The sequence below is a fragment of the Gracilinanus agilis genome, chromosome 2 (assembly GCF_016433145.1).
Source record: "Gracilinanus agilis isolate LMUSP501 chromosome 2, AgileGrace, whole genome shotgun sequence".
Lineage (NCBI taxonomy): Eukaryota > Metazoa > Chordata > Mammalia > Didelphimorphia > Didelphidae > Gracilinanus > Gracilinanus agilis.
In genome coordinates, this window is record NC_058131.1 from 59,495,671 (window position 1) to 59,520,023 (window position 24,353).

Below are 24,353 nucleotides of genomic sequence, written 5' to 3' on the forward strand. Positions count from 1 at the left end.
GGAATATAAATACAGCACAAAGCTGATGTTCTTGTCTAAGTCTTCCCAAATCTTCAGGATCTCAGAGGAAAGACTAAGCAGGCTGTGATGTATGAATAATAGATCCTTATTTATCATGCTGCTGGTGGGAGCCAAAGGAAGCTAATGCCTTTGGGGTTATAGTAAGATCTGAAGCATCACTTGAAGCAGGAGTCCTTTAATAATACATTTAAAAAAAAATTAGCCCTTACTTTCCTTTTTAGAATCATTACCAAGTATTGGTTCCAAGGTAGAAGAGTGGTAAGGGCTAGGCAATGGGGGTTAAATGACTTGCCCAGGGTCACATAACTAGGAAGTGTCCAAGGCCACATTTGAACCCAGGACCTCCTATGTCTAGGCTTGGTTCTTCAAGCCAGTGAGCCACCTAGCCACCTTCTACTCTGCTGAATTCTTTCAGGAGTGTCTTCGGTACCCAAACCAATGGCTAATAAAAAGGGATTCATTTTCTTGCTAAAATGGCCCTGTGTGTTCTTCCCAATGAGAAGCCCAACACCCCTGGTTTCTTACCTATAGCCAGAGCAGTTTCCAGGGCATCCCCCGTTATCATCTTGACCGACACACCTGACTTGGAGAGGACTTGGACTGCTTCTTTCACCCCCACTCTTGGAGGATCAATTATTCCAACGAGGCCCAAGAATGTGAGCTTCCCTAGCTCTGGGCCTGAAGCGAGAGCCAGCACTTGAAATACAAGGAAAAAGGGGGGAGAAATAAGGCCAGTTGTCAGTGAGCTGCCATGATAATTCAAGAACCACTGGTACCTTCGATTATTTTCGACGGGAAGCTCCACAAGGGCAGGGCTTGGGTTCTCTCTATTTTTGTTTTCCTCCTCCCTCCCAGGACTAGCACAAGGCTGTATGTACTTAATCAATATTTGCAAAACGGATGACTATGCCATGTATGTAACAGATGCTGCAAAGAGGCTCGGTACTCATCTTCTTTGAAAAACACTAAATTTGAAGCCAAAGAACCTGAGTTTGAGCCCTGGCTCTATCATTATACTTCCCCCCCCCTAAAACCTTACCTTCTTTCTTAGAATTGATGAAAGACAGCTCTGGTGGCTCAGTGGATAGAAAGGAAAGCCTAGAGATAGGAGGTCCTGGGTTCAAATATGGCCTCAGATGCTTCTTAGCTGGCAAGTCACTTAACCTTCATTGCCTAGCCCTTCTTGCTCTTCTGCCTTGGAACCCAATACTTGGTATTGATTCTAAGATGAAAAATAAGGGTTTTTGTTGTCTTTTTTTTTTTTTTTTTTTTTTAAAGAATAGATACCAATTATTGGTTTCAAGGAGAGTCCCAAGTTCAAATTCCAAATCCCTTTATTTTCTGGCACTCAGTTTCTTCCCTAACCCTAATATGTACCCATAGTACCTAAATTACTAAGGTTATTATTCGGATCAGATGAAAATGTTTTCCCACCGTGACCCATCCTCCAAAACAGAGCTTCTAGCTTTTCCTCCATTATGAAGCTTTTCCTGATCTCCTATGGAAGTCTCTTTTCTCCTCCCAACCCTGTAGCACTTATTATCTGTGTATTGATTGACATTGATATTATTAGTTGCCTATATATAAGTATATGTATGTAAATTGTGATATTTCTTTTTTAATGCTTTATCTTTTAAAAATATTTTAATTTCTCAATTATGTGATGACAATTTTCAGCCTATATTTTTTGAAATTATAAGATCCAAATCGTTTCCCTCCCAGAGATGGCAAGCAATTTGATCTACGTTATATCTGTATATCATCATGCAAAACATACTTCCATATTGGTCATCATTGTAAGAGGTCAGCCAGGAAATCAGAGGACGAAGCTGTCAGAGAATTCAGAGCTCAGAAAGGTCTTGGAGACCATCTAGTAGTCCAGTCCTTTCATTTTACAGAGTGGGACACTGAAGTCCAAGGTCCCAGATAATTAATAATAATAATAATAATAATAATAATAATAATAATAATAATAATAAACTGGCATNTTGAGATAACACAGCAAAATGGACACTTAAAGATCTGTATGTGACTGACCCCGCAGACCAAGGGAACCCATCCTCTTCTCTTCCTGCAAACAGAAGGATTTCTGCTGTGGAGTTAGCTGGAGGGGGATCCCCCCATTGTTATACATGGTGCAGTATCGAATCACTTCTTCAAAAGCTCCCTTCATGAAGTAAACTTCTTCCTGTTCCTTAGGGAAAGAAAAAAAAGAAAACCTCCAACAATCCCCAAAGCAATTCTCTGAGCAGCTTACAGTGCCTCTCTACAAATTAAAATCAAACACAAAAAGCAGCACTAGTCTCACTATTCCAGGACTCACTCCCTCTAACCAGTGGGTCATAGGTAGGATCAGGGAATTTCAGAGTTCGAAAGGAACCTCACAGATCACCTAATTCAACCCCAACATTTTATACGTGGGAGAAGAGAGGCCCCGAAAGGGAAGTGACTTCCCTCCGGTTACCCAGCATTAGAAGCAGAGTTGGGATTAGAACTCCAGTTCTCTGACTCCTTTTCTAATCTTTCCAGGTTTCCCTGTCTAGAGCAGGAAGAATCTTTTTTTTTTTTTTTCAGCCCCCTCCTCACTGAAGGGGAAGGAGGTTAGCGCGCTCAGGGACTCTGGTGGGAGGGAAGACAGGAGAATGAAATGGGACGGCTTCTATAGCGCTCCTACGCTGGGTGTGCAGGGATGAAATGACAGCGCAGGATTCTGAGACAGACTTCTCCAGGGTATTGGCACCCCCACATCATTAATTATTGCTCTGGGTGACAACCTGAGAGTGGTTAGCCTTCAGCAGGCATCAGTATTTTTCTTACTGGATAAATAAAAACATAGAATATTAAAGCTAGAAGGGATCACAGAGATGATCTAATTCTAACCCTCCCATGTTACAGATGAGGAAACTGAGTCTTAGGAAGAGAGAATGGCTTCCTTTAAATCATTAGCTAATTAGTAGTGGAATCATGACTAGAATTGACCCAGTTTGGCATTCTTCCCACCACCCTGTGCACAATGGAATTTGGCAGGTAGCTCAGCCTCACCAACAAGTTAAAAGCTGATGAAATGAATCTCTTAGTACCTATATTTGATTTGTCAAAACATTCTCTGATCTATTTTTTTAATAACAAATGGATTTCCAGTTTTATTTTTTTAAAAATCATTTGACAAGAACAATGACCAACTTTAAATTCAAATGAACAAAAAATCTTTTTAAGATGGATTCATTGACCACAAAGTCTCCACTTAAAATATTAGCCCTTTTGTGTAGGACCAAGTGTGTTCCTCACACCCTCTGGATGGGTCAGTATTGCCGAGGCTCGAACGATATTAACATGATACCATGATGGTGGGTCTCCATATGGCAGAGAGCTGAGCATGGACTCTGCTTTCAGTAGAATTCTGTATAATGACTGAAGAAGACTGAAAAACACTGGTGGCAAAATTCTGATTTGTTGCCAATGTCTTGTCATAATGTAGGAGAGAGGTAGGGGGTCTTGAAAGAGAATCCAGTGATGGAGGTCCTTGTGGAGCATGAATCCACAAGGTTTTGAAGCATCATTAATATAATTATAAAGGGCTATATAATAATATGAATTATATTAACAATAGTTCACCTTTTTTGTAACTTTTATAGCTTATAAAACAATTTCCTCACAACAGGATTGTGAGCTAGGTATAGCAAGTAATGGCCCCATCTTACAGATAAAGAAATGAAAGATCAAAAGACTGGTGACTTTGCCAAGGTCATGCAGGAGAGGTAGGCATGGCAAAAGTGAAAAAAACATCTGCAGTGTCTTTTTTTTTAACCCTTACCTTCCATCTTAGAATCAATGCTATGTATTGGCTCCAAGGCAGAAGAGTGGTTAAGGGCTAGGCAATGGGGGTTAAGGGACACCCAGCTAGGAAGTGTCTGAGGCCAGATTTGAACCCAGGACCTCCCATCTCTAGGCCTGGCTCTCAATCCTCTGAGCCACCCAGCTGCCCCCAAGGCAGTGCCTTTTTACACCAAAACAGGAGAGGGAAGCATTGAAGGATGCCCCACAGAGCTGATGACTAAAGTGCCCCATGAAGTGAGATGAAAGAAGAACTGAGAAGATCTGGCTTTACTCAGTTACCCCCAAATGAAATAAGATATGCTTTTAATGAAGCCCTTTAAGAGATGATCTCTTAATAGGAAAGATCTGCGATCTGTCAGTATGTCTTTATGACCTCCCAGAGCAATTAAAGGCTTCGGATTGTCTTTCTATCTGTATGTCTTGTTGAGGAAAACTATGATCACGCACAGGAAACTCCCAGCCTCTAAAAGGGCCTCCTTAGACTACATATTCTCCTGACAGGTTGTTTTTGCTCCTTTAAAAACAAGAGGTCCTTCATATAAATAAACCCACAGTTAGAGTATCCACCTGACAACCAGGAGTCCCAGAATCTCAGATGACATGAGAACATCCTCAGAGAGGAGAATGCTTTTGCCTGAAATGTAGGCAGGCTGGCTGGCCTGAAGTAGTAGTAGAAAACACACACACACACACACAAGAATATATTTATATGTGTGTATATATGTGTATATATGTGTATATATATATATATATTTCACATGGAGAGTAAGGGAATGGCACCCCCCACAATCTGGAAAATTTTTGTCCCTCCATACCAGAGAAGAAGTCTGAATTTTTTTTTTCTTTTATGGGGTGTTTACAATAAAAGAAATTGTGTCTATTTGTGGTATTAAAAGATAAAATAAGTTTCTATATAATGCTTTACATTTATTTTATTCATTTCTGAGTTTCTAAACTTTTCTGTGCCATCTGCTGGCCTTGTCTTCTGCGGCTTCTGCAAAACTTCCCCCAAATCCTCATTATCATTCCTTATGCTGACCTGCCATAGATCAAAACCATGATGAGGGGAAGTCATGATTTGGAAGGGAAAACTATAAGTGGGTATGTATGTCTGTGTGTGTGTGTGTCTGTGTCTGTGTTTTTTGTTTGTTTGTTTGTTTTTTAAGGGAGGATCCCCTGACTTCTAACAGCAGAAATTCTTTCATCTTTTTTTTCTAGAGCTTAAAACTCATAATTGAATTATGTTAGAAAGGACTTGAGAATCATCTCATTCAGCTCCCTCACTTTACAGAAGAGGAGAAAAAGAGATGACTTGCATAAATACACCGATAAGATGGGAGACAATTAGTCATCCAGTGGAGCAAAAGTGTATGTGAAGAGGAATCCTGTGAACTGAGAATAGAAAATTGGGCTAGAAACAGATTTTGACAGTTCTTGAATACTAAGCTAAAAGGTTTGTATTTTATTCAAGAGGCAACAGGAATTCACTGAAGCTTGTAGGGCAGAACTTTTAATTGTTCAACCATTAATCAGAGATATTTGCTCAAATCAATAATCATAGAAGCTGTGAGAAGGAGGGAACTCTAGGGGAGGGCTTTTGGGTGAACATCAGTGGAAGGAGAAAAGAAGTGATTGAAGCCACAGGAACAGAAAGAGGAGCTAAAGGTAAAAGTTCTCATTTTCAAAAAAGAGAAGAGAACAGAGTCTTCAGACCATAGATCAGGACCTTCACCTTGAATTCTTAGGGAAAATTCTAGGAAGAGAGGGTGAGTGAATAGCTAGAAATGAAAGTGTCGATTGCAAAGCGTCAGCAAAGTCTGGTCATGCCAGACAAACTTGCATTTCTTTTTTTTTTTTTTAATGAATTTGATAATCTCATAGATGGCAAGAGTACTGTTGACATAATTTGCCTGGATTTTAGCATAGCAGTGGATAAAATATCTCCTGTTTTTGTAAAGAAGATGGAGAGATATGGATCAGATGGATTCATAAATGGAAGAATAGCTGGACTCTTAAGAGAATTTGTTAATGGTTGAATGTCCATATGGCAGGGAGTCCTTTGGGAGGGATCCACAGATCCATGTTTGGTACTGGACCAGTACCTTGACAGAGGTACAATAGGTGGTGTCGTCCTCCGGTCGATAGAGACAGGATCTTGACCGGCCAAAGCGCTGGACCATTTGGGATATGTATAAAGTTTTGTACTTGAGTACAAAAATCAGTTTCACAAATATGAGATGGAGGAGGCATGGATAAATGGATCTGAAAAGTATCAGGAGGCTTTAATGAACTGTAAGCAACATATGAGACAGTTCTATGATTTTGTGGCCAAAAAAGCTAATGCAATCTGAGGATATGTTAAGGAGGGAACAACTTCTAGGAACAGAAAGGTGACAGCATCACTGGATGGTGCCCTTAGCAGACCTCATCTGGAGTTCTTGCCTTCACCTCTGGCCACCATGATTTTAAAATGGATAACCTGAAGAGTTGCCCTCCCAGGGGATGATGACTGGCCTTACGTCCTTAGCATAGGAAGATGGATTGGAGGTACCGGGCAGGAGAAGACTTGGGGGATATGCTAATCGTCTTCAATTATTTGAAGGGTTGTCATGTGGAAGAGGGATTAGACTCATTCTCTTTGGGCCCCTCCAGCACAATATAGAGCAAAGAGTAGAAGTTTTTAAAATGTCAAATTAAAGTTTTAATGCCAGGAAAAACTTCCTGACAATTAGACTTCTCTCCAAAAATGGAGCAAACTGCTTTGGAAGGTGGTGGGTTTTTCTTCTTTCAGGGTCTTCTTGTAGGGTCTGGATCCTGGTCAACTAGGTTAGAGTTTAGGTGTAGGTTGGACTAGATGGTGTATGAGGTCCCTTCTAACTCTCCCATTCTGTCATTCTAAGCACATAGGTCCGGTACCCATTAGAGAGCCCACATTGAGAGTCACAGCAGTCCTCACCTTCCCTTAGACAGCCAGATCTGTGACAGCAGGAAGTGGCATCTTCCTCATCTTTGGCTCCCCCATCCACACCAATCCGAATACCAGAAGGGAATCACTATCACAGTATCAGATCCTCATAGACAACTTTCTCCTCTGTGGTAGCTAACAGAAATATATTCTGGAAACTTTATATTCATTCCTATATCTTTTCATAATTTGAAGAAAACAGAAATATTACCTCGTTTTTAAGGCTGCATTTTACCGCCATCCACTTCTTTTCTGAGCTAAATGGAATCTCTTTTTTTCTGATGTAGGAATCTTTTATATCACTCAAGTCCATCTAAAATAATGAAAAAATGTGATGTTGGAAAACAATTTTTAAAGGATCATTACAAATGAATCTGGAGGCAAAACTCTAAAAAGTTGAATTCTTTATTATCCAAATCATCTTACATAGATGAGAAGTCAAAGCATTTGGCTCCTGGAGATAAAGAAAGGCCATTTTCTTTCTTTCCTCCCCCCCTTTCCTTTTCAATGCACTTAACTATTTATTCTGGGTCTTAAAAAAGCTGACCTAAAAAAAAAAGAAGATGACTTGATCTAAAGCAGTCGTTCTGTCATTCATAGGTTCCCTTTCCTAGATTTTAAAATCTTATCCTAATGACAGAGCCTCATAGACTTGCTAATAACTTCCAGCTTTAAAAAGTCTGACCATGATAAATCCTATAAATTAATTGTGGATTTATTGTAGTTTTGGGGAAGAAAGGCACAAAAGGAGGAGGTACGCTTTTAGAATTCTCCATTCAACAATTTCCCAAAGTTGTGTGTGACAGGTAATAGATTACATTCTATTCTAAATTCCTAAATTGAGTTTCTAAAAAAGCCCAATTTATTGAGACAGGCCTTTAGTAAACTGCAAATGTGGAAATACACTAGAACAAATGCTATCTACCAGAAGACTGCATCCTGGTTTCTACTAAAGAGTTTGATTGAAAGTTCATTGAATCTGGAACAAAGAGGATGAATGTGGGTTAAAATTCCAGCTCTTCTACTTACTGGCTATGTGACTGGCCATTTTTCTTCTAATCCTCAGTTTCCTCATTTCTAAAATAAAGGAGTTGCTATAGGAGTTGCCAGTGAAAGAACTGCTCTAAGCAGGGATGCAGATCAAAGCATGTGTTTTTTCATTTTAGTTTATTTGCATTTTTGTTTTGGGGTTTTGTTTTTATATGGTTATTCTTTTACAAAAATGTTCAACATAGAAATATGTTTTACATAATACATGTATAACCCAGTTCAAATTGCTTGCCAGTTCTGGGAACAGGGAGGAAAGAGAGGAAGAGAGACAATCTGGATCTTATCATTTCAGTGTAATTGAAAGCTCCCTGAGGCCCCTTATGTCTCTGAATCGTAAGTGGTATGTGTGTTTTTATGACCATCTTTCTTTCCTACAGAAGCACATTTAATCTGAGGTGGGCCCAAAGCTTGATGATTTGACCTAGAAGACAGGAGTTCTAATTCTGACTGTGTGTGAGGGCAGATACTCAATTTTCTTCATAGTTGCATCCTTTCCCTCATACCCCCAAAGATTCTAGTACAGTGCGGAGGATATAATATTTCACCAATGTTTGCTGAGCAAGCGAATGCCTGAATTTCTCCAATTTGACTAGAGGATTTCTAAAATAGTGTTCTGAAGTATTTGAAAAGGGCTGAATAAGTTACAAGTAATTGTTTGCAGAAATCAACTCTTGTCATTTCAGCGGGAAGGGCGGCTAATGTAATGGCATTATGCCACCATTTTCTTGCTCCCTAAAGTATTTATAGAAAGGGGATCAATTCTAAACTTAATTCCAATAGGGCAATAGAGAGAGAAATCAGGTGGGGCAGGCAAAGGAGTAGAATTCTCCATGGTAGGTACCTTTTAATTCTCTTTCTTCTTTACTTTCTCTCTCCCTTCTTTCCCTTACACCCTTCACCCTTTTCTCTTTCTTCTGTTAGCTTTCACCCATTTTCTCTCCATCACTCTCTTGTCCTATTCTTCTATTCTGACTCTATTTCCTTCCTTCATCTTCCATTGTTCTCAGATATAATAATTATTTTTCTTTTTTTGTTCGAAGATATTTTATTTTTCCAATTACATGTGACAACAATTTTCAATGTACGTTTTCAGAAATTATAAGATCCAAATACTCCCTTCTTTCCCCTAGTCTCTGAAATGGTAAGTAATTTGATCTGGGTTACACATGAATTATGCAAAACATTCTTCCATTTTTTGTTCATTGTTGTAAGAGTAAACTCATATAAAATCAACTCCCCCCAAAATTGTAAAAAAACTAATGTATGACTCTTCTTTTAATATTAAAAAAATGTATTTCCCTCCAGAAGTCAGGAACACCAACAATAACCAAGCTGTCTCTATAAAGATGTAAATCAAGCAAAGGTAGCCCTCCCCCCCATACTTACCAATCCACCGTTACTACCACTGTCTGGTATACACATATTTTGTTCCATTTTTTGTGAGACAGAAAACGAGACAGTGATATGTAACAGCTTGCCCTGAGCCCCGTGTTGTCAGAAACAAGACCATAGCTTAAGTCTGCTAATGCTTAAATCATTAAATAAATATAAATAAAGCTTAAATGCTGTGATCTGCATCTGACTCCAACAGTTCTTTCTCTGGAAGTAAACAGCATTCTTTGTCATCAGTCCCTCAGACATGATTAATGTTTAGTCAATGGCCACTTCCATGCAAGGCACATTGAACATTAAGATATCAAATATAGAAAAAACCTTGCTAACATTCTGAAATCAAAAGTGAATGGGGGTGCAACTAGGTGACTCAGTGGATTGAGAGCCAGGCCTAAAGATGGCAGGTCCTGGGTTCAAATATGGCCACAGACATTTCTTAGCTGTGTGACCCTGGGCAAGTCACTTAACCCCCCTTACCTAGCCCTTACCGCTCTTCTGCCTTGGAGACAATGTTTCTAAGAGGTATGGAGAAGTTTGTTTTTTTTTAAATGAATGAGAAGAACACACTAAGAACAATTGATATCTATGTAATGCCAGTCTTAATGAACAAGTTTAGAATTGTATGATGGACTGACTATAAGAGATTGGAAAAGTACCGTATCAAAAACCCATACAATATTAAGAAATATAGAGCCCATCATTCTGAGGTAACTACAGAAAGATGAATGTCCCCAGACTCCAAAAAGAAGGGAAAAGATTGATAAACATTCTTTGAGCACTTGAGGAACAGGCCCCAAACTCACTGAAATAACTGGATTAAATGTTGAACAAATGGCAGTCATGTGTATAATTGTTAAAATAATTTTACTATAATGATGAAAGACCAGGAACTAGTCACTGCCACCAGAAACTACAGAAGAGTTAACTTCAAGGTGTAGGAACCTATTAGCTATAAATATATAGAATACCTAGCATGACATGACCCGATAGCTACAATTATACTTCAGAAACTTGATATCTTTCATGGACTAATGGAGGAGAGGGGGCAGGGGAAGAGGGAAGTGAAGGAAGAGAGCGGAAAGGAAAGAGAAGGGAAGAAGACAAAGGAGGAGTCAGTCCACATCCATGCTGTCTACACCTGTTCAGTGCCATCTTCTCTCATGAAATGAGCATTCCATTCTATGTATAAATGGCCCCCCAAGGTCTAGTCTGACCAAACAATCCAGTCCCCAGAAGAGCACCAAACACAAAGAAACCAAAGCCTTCTACCTACCTTCATTGCAAGGGCCATCAAGGCTCCCTCTGTGGGTTGGCCCATCACGGTGTTCTTTGTGATCATAGCATTATTTGCCACACAGCCAGCCTGAAAGCCAAGAATTGCCACTTCTTATTTTTAAGCAGAATATTCAGTTGAGTTCTCAGAGCCCAATCTAGCTCAGGCCCAGGCATGGGAAACTTTGATAGATGACATTTTGCTATAACTTCGGAGACTGGATTTTTCTTCTCTCGTGTCAAGGAGTTGTTAATGTTGGGGAGAGGGTTTAACACGTAATAATTCTGGGATTGGGTAAGTCATCTTGCCTCTCAGGGTCCCGGAGAAGTCTCTAAGAATGTAATTTCCATTTTCCCAGTCTGGGTTGATAGAGAAAACTTCCTAGGGACAGCTAGGAGGCACAGTAGATAGAGTACCAAACCTGGAGTCAGAAGGACCTGGGTTCAAATCTGGCCTCAGATGCTTAGTAGCTGTGTGACCCTGGGCAAGTTACTCAACTCCAATTGCCTCTAGGTCTGGCTCTCAATCCACTGAGCCACCCCAGCCTTTCACATTTTCAGCAAACTTCTCGTGGATAGGACAGAGAACTGTGTTTTCATGACACTGCTGAGTCTTGACACTCCTAACTAGAAGACTGCTCTCGCCAGTCTCCTTTGCTGGATCATCCACAACGTCTTGCCTCCTCCTAATGCTCTGCCTTGAGCTCTCTCCTCTTTCCTCTCCACCCAGTGATCACTCACATCATTGGCCCTGGACTTACTCATGAGCTCTACAAAGAAGACTGCCAGATCACTGTGTCTAACCCTGGTCTCTCCTCAGTACCAGTCCTGTCTCACCAGCTACTGGATGGAATCTCCACCTTGAATGTCCAGGAGCCATTTGAAACTCTACTAGTGGTTCCCAAACTTTTTTGGCCTACCACCCCCTTTCTAGAAAAAATATTACTTAGCACCCCTGGAAATTATATATATATATATATATATATTTTTTTTTTTAATTTTAATAGCAATTAATAGGAAAGATAAATGCACCTGTGGCCATCATCACTTCCCTGGATCACTGCAGCACCCACCAGGGGGCGGTGGTGCCCACTTTGGGAATCTCTGCTCTACGCGTTAAATTCATTACCTTCCCCTCCCCATCGACCCCTTTTCTGAACTTTGCTCTTTCTACTGAGTGCACCACCATCCTTGTAATTACTCAGGCTTGAACCCTGGGATCGAATCTCCCTCTCACCCAACAGATCCAGTCACCAAAGCTCATTGGTTCTTCCATGATGTCTCCTGAAATCCCTCCACTTCACTCCTCTCCACTTATACTGCCACCACCCTAGTTGAGGCTCTCATCACCTCTCACATAGGTTACTATTATATCCTTCCCATTAGTCCCCCATCCTCAAGTGTCTCTCTTCCCCAGTTCTCATCCCCCAGAGATTCCAAAGTGATGGTAGCCCATGTATGACCACATCACTCCTCTTCTTACTATGGTCCAATGGGTCTAGGATCTCATAAAACACCTCTGGTTCAAAAAAACTCTTTTCAATCTGCTTCCAGCCTTCGGATGTGAAGAGAATGAGAATCCCTGTTCCCTGACCCCAGATGATAAAATTAAATAGTAATTAGCAAAAAGAAGTGATTAACTGGGTCAATGATTAATTAACAAAATTATTGTAAGATTATTTCTTACCTTCATTATTCTATTGTATTTTTTTTAACCTTTACCTTCTGTTCCAGCAATAATTCTTAGAAAGAAGGGCAAGGCAGATGAGGTTAAGTGACTTACCCAGAGTCGCACAGCTAGGAAGTGTCTGAGGCCAGATCTGAACCCATGTCCTCCCAACTCCAGATTTGGCACTCTATCCATTGTGCCATCTAGCTGCCCCTCATTGGAGCCTTCTAGAGTCCAGCCAAAATGGCCCTTTGACTATTTCTGACACAATATATTCCATTAAGTATCAACTATTTCCATGCTTTTCCACAGGCTCCCTCTCATGCCTTCGCTGCTCTTCCTCCATATTTCCACCTCGTAGAATCCCTAGTTCCGAATCCAGCTCAAAGGCCACCTCCGCCATAAGGACTTTCCAGATTTCTCCTCACTACCTGTGCCTCCTTAACCCAAATGGCCTCAGACATATTATATTTACAAGTGTATGTGCTGAGGGCAGGGAAGGACTTTTCATTCCTGTCTTTATAGCCTGCATCTATAGTGCCCAGCACGGTGCCACAGTACTTGGCCAACGATAAGTACTTGCTAAAAATTTGTTGTTTGAACACCCATACAGGAAACAATCAGGCATGCAATTGTTTGACTTTGAAAATACCTGGTGGGTTGTCCACATGGACTTTAGTGTAGAATCTTTCATCAGTAGCTTTCCATTCATTCTCAGGATTTGTAGGGAATAAAGTGTGGTTTTTCTATTAGTTTAGACTTCCCCCCCCCCCTTAACCTTTTGTCCTAATAATAACTCGTAAGTCAGAAGGGCCAGGGCTAGGCAAATGGGGTTAATTTGACAGCTAGAAAGTATCTGAGGCCAGATTTGAACCCAGGACCTCCCGACCCTAGATCTGACTCTCTATCCACTACCCCAGCAAGCTGCCCTCTCTAAAGCACTTTTTGGTTCATAGAATCATAGAATATCTGCCTGGAGGGGAACTTGGAACTCACTGTACTATAGTGGCCGGAGAGCTGGGCTCGGGAACAGGGGAGACAGGAGTTCTGGCACTTCCTAGCTATATGACCCTGGGCAAGTTGTTTAACTTCCCTTGGCCTCAATTTGTTCATCTATAAAAGGGGGATAACAATACCTGCATTGTCTACTTTGTGGCTTTGTAAAGATAAAATGAAATTATCCACATAAAATACACTAGAAACTTCAAGCCCTGAGTGTCAATAATTGTGGTTATTACTAATAATAACCTAGTCCAATGTTCTCATTTTACAGATAAGGAAAGCCCAGAATGGTTGAGTGATTTGGTGAAGGCTACATAGGTAGTGAGTTTTTTTATCTTTTAACTCTTACCTTCTCTCTTAGAATCAATAATAAGAATTGGTTCCAAGGCAGAAGAATGGTAAGGGCTAAGCCGTCGGGGTTAAGAGACTTGCCCAGGGTCACAAAAGCTAGGAAGTGTCTGGGGTCAGATGAATCTAAGACCTCCTGACTCCAGGCCCACTTCTCTATCCACCGAGCCACCTAGCTGCCCCAGTATTATATTTACAAAGTGCCTTCTCTATAACAACTTTAAAGATAAAAAATACAAATATTATTAACCCAATTTTATAAGTTTGAAAGTGGGGATCAGAGAAGGGAAGTGTAAGGATGGGATTTGTGCAAGGGGGATGGGACAAAAGGAGCCAGAGAAGGAGTGGCTGACAGTTGGTGACAGTTACTGGCAGTTGAGACCAGAGAGGATTCTGGGAAATTCTCCGGAGAAGGGCTTCCTGAAGAGGACTGAGAGAGGAGAGGAGGAGGACATCCCAGCTCAGATCCAGTCCTGAGGGCTTCCTAAGGATCTTCTTTGTAAATTGAAACCCTGATTCCCTGGTCAAAGGCATCCCATCGCTTCTCACCCATCAAGACTTCAACCAATGAGTCGGCTAAGAATGGGTCTTCCAAACAAATATTATTAACCCAATTTTATAAGTTTGAAACTGGGGATCAGAGAAGGGAACAATTAGATAATGACTACTAGATGCCAGGCACTATCTATCTATGCTAACTATTTTTATTTCAATGATCTCATTTGATGCTCACAACAACCCTGGGAGGGAGGTACTATTTTTAGCCCCATTTTAAAGTTCAGGAAATGGAGGCAAATACAGGTTCAATGATTTGCTCAGGGTCCCACAGATAGTGCCTTAAAATGGAGTAAATTGAGGCAGTTAACATTAGTCAGAAAGGCATGATTTTCTTATGGACATTGAAAACATGCTTTCTCAAAGGACAGTTAGTCCACAACATAGGACGCTGCTGCAGGAAGGTGATCCTGCCCTGAAGAGGTGAGGATCCATCTGGCATAGAGATAGAAGTGATAAGGAATGTCCCGTACTTAAATGTTAAGGACACATCTGGCTAGATAAGATGTGCTTCAATAACTTCAAGACTATATCCCTCATTTGGTGAGATTCTGTAAAAAAACAATCGTCACTCTGCTAATGAAGCGGACACTGTATTTTCCACGTAGGTAACCCTATAAAAACTGCCTGTAACTTCAGTCTGGCGCAGCTTCCCCTAGGGAAGTCTGTCCCAGCCAGGAGATACTTTAATTGATCAATAGATTAATAAATAAAAATCGGTTCCAATAATTGATTCTCTGGGTGTTCAGACTCGTTTCATGAAGTCTGATCTGAATTCAGGTCTTCCTGACCTGAGCCGCTCAGCATTCTATCCTCTGCCTCCATCCCTCTAGCTGCCCGAGAGAGGGGAACTGACTTGCCTGTAGTCAGACAAATACTAAGTAGGAGAGTTAGAATTCGAACCTGACTCTCCTGACACTGTGTCCAGTGCAATTCCCACTCTATCACCCTATTTCCCAGCTCTGGACAGTGTTCGCCTCTACTTCCCTTTAACACTTACCTCTACTAATTTCCCCACTGACACATTGGAAAATTCCTTTAGGACTTCGTGTGATGGCAAAAGACACACAGTTCCTACTCCATTATACCCAACGCCGCTTACCTACAAGAGAGAATTATTCATTAAGGCACCACGCATTCAACATTTTGGCCTTTGTGCCATGTCCTTAAATCCCAGATTTTCCAAAGTGGGACATTCAAACATGATGGATGACAATACAAAGGTTTTCTGGCTGCGCCCTGACTTTATGCATGATCTCCTGAATTATCAACCCCATATTTCTTCCACTTGAAATACCACACATAAAAATTGATTTTTATTTTTTTTGCCATTAATAATAAATAAGAGGCAATTTGCCATAGCTGATAACTAGATGGTCAGAAAGATACGGGGACAAACCTGGCCTCTGACATATCCTAACTGTGGGATTCTGTGCAAGGTGCTTAATGGACTGCTCAGTACCCAGGCAACATTTTTTTTTTAAACCCTTACCTTCTGTCATAGAATCAATACTCTGTGTTGGTTCCAAGGCAGAAAGAAGAGCAAAATAAGGGCTGGGCAATGGGAGTTAAATGACCCACCTAGGATCACACAGCTAGGAAGTGTCTGAAGGCAGATTTGAACTCAGGACCTCCCCCTCTTTGGGCTAGTTCTCTACCTACTGAGCCACCTAGCTGCCCCACTCAGGCAATTTTTAAGATGATAATTTCTAGGATAGTTGCGCATCTGCAGTGGAAGTCATATATCTGGACAAAAAAAAATTCCCCAGCACATTGTCTTACAACATTATAATGCACTTATCCTATAATACTGTGTATTCGAGTTATCAATAATTATATCATTTCTCTCATTTGGCCTGGGAGCTCTGCATCATCTAAACTCATGTACCACATGGTATTTTGTATTTGGCACACTGTAGGAATTTAATAATTTTTTTTTGACAGGGGACTGGCCAGTGAGGTTCCAGTCCTTACAGTATATGCAATATTATCTGTCTGCTGCCAGTTGATGCAAAAGTTTAGTGGTCCTCCTTCTAAGGATGCACAACAGAGTAAGGCAGTCTGTTACTGTTTCCTGTTGGCTTACTATGTAGCGACAAAATTGCCTTTTGACGTGGTATTTAAAGCTAAAACTGAGGGTGCATACAAAAGACCTGAACACACCAAATCTCAATATCTCTCTCTCTCTCTCTCTCTCTCTCTCTCTCTCTCTCTCTCTCTCTCTCTCTCTGTCTGTCTCTCTCTGTCTCTCTCTCTCTCTCTCTCTCTCTCTGTCTCTCTCTGTCTCTCTCTCTCTCCCCCTCTCCCTCTCTCTCTCCCTCTCCCTCTCCCTCTCCTTCTCCTTTACCCTCTCCCTTTCTCCCTTCTTCTTTGTCTCTGTGTGTGTGTCTCTGTCTCTGTCTCTCCCTCTCCCCTTCTCCCCCTTTCCCTCTGTCTCTGTCTGTCTGTGTCTGTCTTTCTCCTGGCAAATGTTACCTTCTCTTTCTAGCCAGCTACCATGTGGCCATGAACACATGAACTGATAGTGTTTCTTTTGTTTGTTTTGCATTTATTCTTTCCTGATCTTAAGTGAATGAGTATTGGAGATACCAGTTTATGAACTTGTAAGCTTCAAAAGGTTAGAAGAATCATCAGCGGGCCCCTAAACAACCTAAGCTTGTAACAGTAGTAGCTAAATCCAAGAAAGATAATAAAGATAAATAAAATGAAAGGAAATAAGAGAACTGCCTGCCCATTGGCCATGCTGCATCCAGGACTGAATTGCTGTAGGTGATGATTCTAGCAACCCCTAGAAGTTTGAGTTCTCTTTTCCCAGGGACTCATTTGGTAGATAGGCAGCTATATGATGCAGTGGATAGAGCACTGGGCTTAGACTAGGGAAATCTCATCTTCCTGAGTTCAAATCTAGGCTCAGACACTTACTAGCTGTATGACCCTGGGCAAGTCACTTAACCCTGTTTGCCTCAGATTCCTCATCTATAACATGTGCTGGAGAAGGAAATGGCAAACCACTCCAACATCTTTGCTAAGAAAACCCCAAATGGAGTCATGAAGAGTCGGACACAACTAAAATGACTGAATGACAACAAAAGATGGTATAAGAGAATCTACTTTTGGTCTAGCATGGGGATTATATTCCATCTCCTGCTATATCTCAGTAAATACCTGTTTGTAAAAGCTAAATTTATGTTAACTGAATAAATGATACTGGGGAGACATTAACTGGAAAATGATATATATACATGGTAGGGGAGAGGGAACAAAGGAAAGAAACAAACATTTATTAAGTGCTGACAGAATTATAGATAAGGGCACTGAGGCTATCAGGTTAGGTGTCACAGAATTAGTAAGCGTCTAAGGCTAGATCTGAACTCATTCCAGACCCCAGGACTGGCATTTTATCCACAGCTACTGCCTTGGCAGTACCACATACTGGATGGAGGCTCATGATCTATAGTACTGGAAACCACGTACATCCCTCCTAGCCCCTCTGCATTAATTATATTTAGAACCCTGAGAAGAGCAGGAACTAGGTTTATTCTGGGGACCTCGCTTAATAGTTTGAGGAGGGGTTGGGAGATGTATTTATATTTATATTATGTATTGATATGTATTATGTCAGTGCTATACAGTACAAGCAACTTTATAGATATTATCTCATTTTGAGTATGTAGTCATGTAAGTAATGTAAGGTAGAAATTAACTATTATTATCCTTATTTTACAAATGAGAAAACTAAGATTCAGAGGTCAAGTGATTTGTCCAAGGTTTCATAGAAAGCAGGTGAAAGGGACAACGACCCTACATAGACCTTCTGACTCTAGGCCTAGTGCTTTGCTTTGCTTTCCCTTCCTCCTTCCTTTCTTCCTTCCTTCCTTTCCCTCCCTCCCTTCCTCTCCTTCCTTCTTTCCTTCCTTCCTTCCTTCCTTCCTTTTTTCTTCTCTTTCTTTCTTTCTTTCTTTCTTTCTTTCTTTCTTTCTTTCTTTCTTTCTTTCTTTCTTTCTTTCTTTCTTTCTTTCTTTTTTCTTCCTTCCTTCCTTTCTTTCCCTCCCTCCTTTCCTCTCCTTCCTTCCTTCCTTCCTTCCTTCCTTCCTTGTTTCCTTCCTTCCTTCCCTCCTTCCTTCCTTCCTTTCCCTCCCTACCTTCCTCTCCTTCCTTCCTTCCTTCCTTCCTTCTTTTCTATCCTTTGTTCTTTCTTCCCTTACTTTCTGAATTAATAACAATGGAAGGGCAAGGGCTTGGCAAAAAGAGTTAAATGACCTGCCCAGGGTCACACAGCTGGGAAGTATCTGAGGCCAGATGTGAAGCCAGGTCCTCCCAACTCCAGAAACAGTACTTTCCCCACTGTCCCATGCTTCCTTTTATCAAGTCCTTGTCGTGGCAATGGACAGAGCATAAGCAGGTCCCATTCTTGTTCCGTGCCATATAAATTGGTATTAGGCTTACCTCTGCCCGGAGGCCATCCGATGTTACTAGCTGAGTTACTGTCATTTCGTTGGCCGTCAGGGTACCTGTCTTGTCTGAGCAGATAACATTGCAGCAACCTGGCAGGAGAAAATTTCCAGTGAGAATGGACGGAGCAGATCGTGAAGCAAGCCTCAGGACGACGATGCGCTAAAGGAGTGTCCATCGGATGCCGGAGCGTCCGGCACGTTCTACACCGCACAGGCCCAGCTGGACCGGACACACTGACCCGATGAACGGCGGAGGATGATGTTTTTCACTTTCGAGGAGAATCGGCCCATCCGGCCGTCACAATTTCAGAGAATGAGTTTGTACGACGGGCTCATTTGTGTTAACTCTGGGGGTGGCAGAGACCTCACCTAACGTCTCCACGATGGGCAGCTTCTTCACAATGACTCTCTTCTTTGCCATCCTCAGGACACCGAGAACCAACGTCACCATGACGACGATGGGCAGGCCCTCTGGGATGGCGGCCACGGCCAGGCTGGATCGAAATGGTAAATGGTGGTCATCTTTTAGCTACTGCGTGTCATGGATGCTGTTCACCACACTGAGGACCCACAGAATGGCAAGGTGGTGAAGTTGACTCCTGGCACCCTCCTGCCCATAGTCCATGCCTTGTTCTCTCCTCAGGGCGGTGTCCCTCCAGCCTTAAGAACTCAGTACCCTCCTGCACTCTCCCCCACATCTGCCTCTACTCTTAGAAGCGGCGTGACTTTGGACAAGTCATCTGACTTCTTCAGGCCCCGGTTTCCATATATACAGGAGTAACATTTGTACTATCTCACAAGGTTAAAAATACTCCGTAAACCTTAGGCTTAGAGACATGTTAATTTTTTCCCCTTTTTTCTTTTTCTGTTATTTTTCTTTTCTTTTTTTAATTTTTAATTTAAATTTTTTTAATTTTGAATATTTTATCCTAGTTACATATTTCATGTTCTTTCCCTCTCCCCCAAGTCCCCCTAAGCCCTCTTAGCTGACGCATAATTTGTTATTTTTCTTTTAGACAGATTTCTTTGGACTGATTTTATCTGTGTGGAAAACTTGAGGTTCTCTTCTCTCTGAGGCTTACTACCTATATGACCTTGGATAAGTCCCAGCCTCCTGGGCTTCAGTTTCTTTATCTATAAAATGAGATGGTTGGACTGTTCCAGCTGGCCTCTTGAAGTTCCTTCTAACTCTAGATCTTGGAGTAAAACTCCTCTTGCTGATGCAGAATGGCAACTGGACTAAGGTAGACTAACGTCAAGGTTAAGACTAACTTTATAGGTTCAACAGAGTGGATGGAACACCAGGATCTGGGTTCAGATCTAGCCTCAGACAGTTCCTCGCTGTGTGACCTTGGGGAAGTCACTTAACATCCAATGCCTAGCCCTTACCCTTCTTCTGCCTTGGAACCAATGCATAGTATTGATAAGGGTTTTTTTTTTTTTTAAAAAAAGAAGGTAAGGGTTTTTCTAACAAAAAGAAAACTAGGGTAAAGATGGCGCTAGATAAGAATGAGTCACAAAACTCTAGGGCTGGAAAGGCCCTCCGAGATGATTTTGTCCAATATTCTTATTTACCCAAGAGAAAATTTACCCAGAGTCGCACAGGTGACCAGCAACCTGGTGTTGTCAACTCCCAGGGTGCCTCCGAGAGTTATTTGTCTTGTGGGATGGAGAGGGCGTAATTTAAGTGAAACAAGAGGCTCATTCAGCCGTTATGCCTCCGTGTTGCCCCATGCCATGTGAACGGCAATCCTTGACCTCAGGAGATAAGGGGACACTGAGCTCCCTGTTAAATAAACAAGCAGCTTACCACCGCTGGCTGTGTTTGATTGTGGGGCCTGGCCCCGCATTTCTGGGGCAATGTCAAGAATCATTTTGGGGTTCTCTATCAAAGGCTGATAAGACAGGCAGAGCTAACATTTGCAGAAGGTTATCAGGTTTTTTTCATTTTTTAAAAAATTGGGTAGAAAGAGAGTGTTCATAGGGTAGCTCTACTAGGATACAGCAATGAGAAGCAGAACAGGAACCACTTCTGAGTTCTCTTATAAAAGCCATTTAGAAGAGAAGGCTCAGAACCTGACCCAGAGAAGGTGTTTATTCATTCATTCATTAATACTAATTAATAAATTCTTGGTGATAAATAACAGGATTTTGTTCATTCCTCCCCTTTTTTTTAAAATCAGGAGACCAATAACTAAAAGAAAAAAAAAACCTTCCAGCATCTTCTTCGGAGGTTCCTCTTCATCCTCTCCCCTTCTAGAAATGGGGGCTCCCTCACATTTTTCCTTCTTTTTCCCTTCCTCGCTCACAGGGAATTTAGTCACTCTCACAGCAATCCGTTATCTACCTTAAGGCTGAAGATGCTTAGCTTTTTTGGTTCTAGGCTCAGCCTTTCCTCAGAGTTGTAGTCCTAATTTCCAACCTGCCCTGGTGCAGAGGACAGAGCTCCGGACCTTGTTAGGAAAACCTGAGTTCAAATCTAGCCTCAGACACTTTCTAGTTGTGTGACACCGGGCAAGTTTGCTTCCTTCTGTCTCTAATGCACTGGGACTGTTTTAGGCGATATATTATTTCGGGTCCTTTTATCCCTAACACTGTTGTGGTTAATGCTGAATGGAACTTTAGGAAGAATGAATGAATACTATGGCAAGAGGAAGCCCTCACGGAGGGTTTCTTCCCATAGCAAAAGCAGGGCTTTCTGCTGTTGTCCAGTTGTTGCTGTGACCGCCATTTGTTTCTCGGCAAAGTGACCATGGTGGTTTGCCATGTCCTCCAGTTCAATGGACAGAGGAGGAAACTGAGGCAAACAGGGTAAAATGACTTGTCCACAGTCACAAAGCTAGTGAGTGTCTGAGGCCAGATTTAAACTCACAAGGATGAGTCTTTTTGACTCCATCCACCGTACCACCCACTGCCCCGAGAACAAGACGAGGGATGAACGGCGCACCTCCGAGGTCCTCCTTTCCATTCTGCCCAGCCTTTCTCCGTTGGTTCTTTGACCCCCAAATAAGCAACCAAGGAGCAGCCTCTTACCTACCTCACTCCGATAGTGAACATGCTGAGAATTTGTTTTCCTTGAAGCCAGCCAATGAGCATAATTAAACCTGGTAGAGAAACAAAGACGATTATGGGTAACATTCTGGAAAAGTTGTAGGAATTTTAGAAAACGCACTTCCTTGAGGAGTTTATAAAAACGAGTGCAAGGAAACACACACACACACACACACACACGCGCGCGTGCGTGCGCGCGCACAGAAGTGTATAATAACATACTATTTTCTCCATTTGCCAAGAAATGGCCCATTCTCTTAACTAGGGCTTCATTGTCCGTTCATAAAAAATTATAATCTGCCATCTTTGTGGGAGAGCTGCAAGGTGGCCAGCTAATGGGGGCCTTTGGTCCCACTAGCCTACGACATTATCCGAGGAAGGTCTGCCCTCACTGACAGGATCCTGGCAAGAGATATGCAGTTCAAGGATGTGGCACAGTACCCCACCCCACTCCCCGCTTTGGGTGGCTAATGGAAGTATTATTTCTTCTTCTTTTTTAAACCCTTACCTTCCGTCTTGGAGTCAAGGCAGAAGACTGGTAAGGATAGGCAATGGGGGTCAAGTGACTTGTCCAGGGTCACCCAGCTGGGAAGTATCTGAGGCTGGATTTGAACCTAGGACCTCTTGTCTCTAGGTCTGGCTCTCAATCCACTGAGCTACCCAGCTGCCCCAGGAAAGTATTATTAAAAAGCACCGTGGGGAGGAAATTATTTGTTTAATGGTGCATTTTCTCAGTAATTAACTCAAGGATTTCTCTTATTGATACTGTAATTACCACCTGTAAGGGCTTACTATTTATCATAATAATGCCGAATCTGACATAGTGTTTTCTAGAAAGACAGTGTGGCACAGGGCTGGATTTGGGAATCCCATCTCTGATACTTAACTAGCTGTGTGGCCATGAGCAAATATTACCTTCTCTGGGTTCAATAGGATCTAATATTTACCCATCAATCCTTCATGGACCCATATTGCAGTGTGACTGCCCTTTTACTAATGAGCTCTATGACGCCTTCCACATCTCAGTAGATAGTTTTGTGAGTTTCCATGACTAGAACAGTTCCGCCATTGTAGTCATTTGTAGTCAACCCTCGACTGATGAGGGCAGTCTTTAGCTCAGGACAATATGCCAAAGCTTGTACATTATTTTAAGAGACTGGGGCTCCTCTCCACATAAGAATGAGCCATCAAAGTGGGACCTTGGTGGATGAATAATAATGTCCTATTAAATATTTCACTAATTGGCATCAAAGTGGAATATGTAACCAGTAATTTTTCAACCCTTTCCAGGCAAAAAAAGAGACCACATAAAGCATGTTCTGTAGCTGGAGATCAAGTAGCAAAGCATCACTTGGGTATGACTCAGATTTGAGATATGCTGACTCCTCATTATTATAGCATGAGCACCATGTGAACTAGAGTGGGGAAGATTTTGTGAAAACTCATGTGGTTACAATGGAATTAAAGTAAACTAGTCTAATCTATAAACTACCAGAAACACTAAGATATCAATACGTCTTTCTTTTTTCCTTCCTTCCTTCCTCTCTTTCTCTCTCTCTTTCTTTCTTTCTTTCCTTCCTCTCTTTCTCTCCCTTTTTTTTTTTTAAATTTTAAACCCTTAACTTCTGTGTATTGCCTTATAGGTGGAAGATTGGTAAGGGTAGGCAATGGGGGTAAAGTGACTTGCCCAGGGTCACACAGCTGGGAAGTGTCCGAGGCCGAATTTGAACCTAGGACCTCTGTGTAAATAGAATTAGCCAGATCCCATTAATAGTCAAAAATCTACTCAACCCAGGCGTGCTAATGATGTCACTCCCACCTCCCTTAGTGGGGAGGGGAGACGAGTTACCCACACGTGATAATAAGTAACAAATCAAGAATAAGGGACTGCCCTTTGGGCAGTCCAAATCAATGTAGAAACTGCCATTTGTCCATTTGAATTAGAGGTGGACCACAGGAAGTGATGAAAGACACATTCTCTTTAAGTAAGTGAGTGAACTTCCTGTGGGGGCAGTTGCCGTCTGGAACTGGAGGAAGAAGCATCTCCTGAGACCACAGACAGCTTACACTCTGTATTGTCACGTGGGTAAGTTAGGCTGGCTTCCTTGGCCTAGCTGGGCCAATTCTAAACTCTGCAAAACTCTGCCTGTCTGGCTGTTGGGCCCTGTGGCTTACAGCTTCATTTATTTAGCCTTCTAACCTCCCTTTTTCTCTTTATTCCTACTTTGCCTACCTGATTGTAAATAAACTCCTCAACCCGATGCTGACTTGGGTCTGATTTAATTACGGAATCAACCTGAATTGTTGATTCCTGGCGGCCACATATTTTAATATATAGCTATAATAACTAAATTTTAATTCTTACACCTCCCGTCTCTAGGCCTGGCTCTCAATCCACTGAGCTACCCAGCTGCCCCCTCTCTCCCTTTCTTTTTCTCTTCCTTCCTTCCTTCCTTTCTTTCCTCTCTTTCTCTCCCTTCCTTCCTTTCTTTTTCCTCTTTCCTCCTTCCTTCCTTTATTTCTTCCTTTCTTTCTCTTTCCTCCTTCCTTTCTTTCTTCCTTTCTTTCTCTTTCTTTCCTCCTTCCTTTCCTCCTTCCTTTCCTCCTTCCTTTCTTCCTTTCTTTCATTCTCTCTCTCTCTCTCTCTCTCTCTCTTTCTTTCTTTCTTTCTTTCTTTCTTTCTTTCTTTCTTTCTTTCTTTCTTTCTTTCTTTCTTTCTTTCTTTCTTTCTTTCTTT

At 41.7% G+C, this 24,353-nt stretch overlaps 1 protein-coding gene across 1 annotated transcript in view; it reads right to left on the reverse strand.

Moving 5' to 3' along the window:
* Nucleotides 1-24,353, reverse strand: part of ATP2C2 (ATPase secretory pathway Ca2+ transporting 2) — a 113,741-nt gene that overhangs the window by 10,604 nt on the left and 78,784 nt on the right. The window contains exons 4-11 of the mRNA XM_044659408.1: nucleotides 21,603-21,669; nucleotides 18,935-19,059; nucleotides 18,558-18,655; nucleotides 15,112-15,213; nucleotides 10,539-10,628; nucleotides 7,035-7,136; nucleotides 2,059-2,215; nucleotides 547-717 (exon numbers count right to left, since the gene is read on the reverse strand). Of these exons, the coding sequence (XP_044515343.1) occupies nucleotides 547-717; nucleotides 2,059-2,215; nucleotides 7,035-7,136; nucleotides 10,539-10,628; nucleotides 15,112-15,213; nucleotides 18,558-18,655; nucleotides 18,935-19,059; nucleotides 21,603-21,669 (912 nt within the window). The remainder of the gene's footprint in view (nucleotides 1-546; nucleotides 718-2,058; nucleotides 2,216-7,034; nucleotides 7,137-10,538; nucleotides 10,629-15,111; nucleotides 15,214-18,557; nucleotides 18,656-18,934; nucleotides 19,060-21,602; nucleotides 21,670-24,353) is intronic.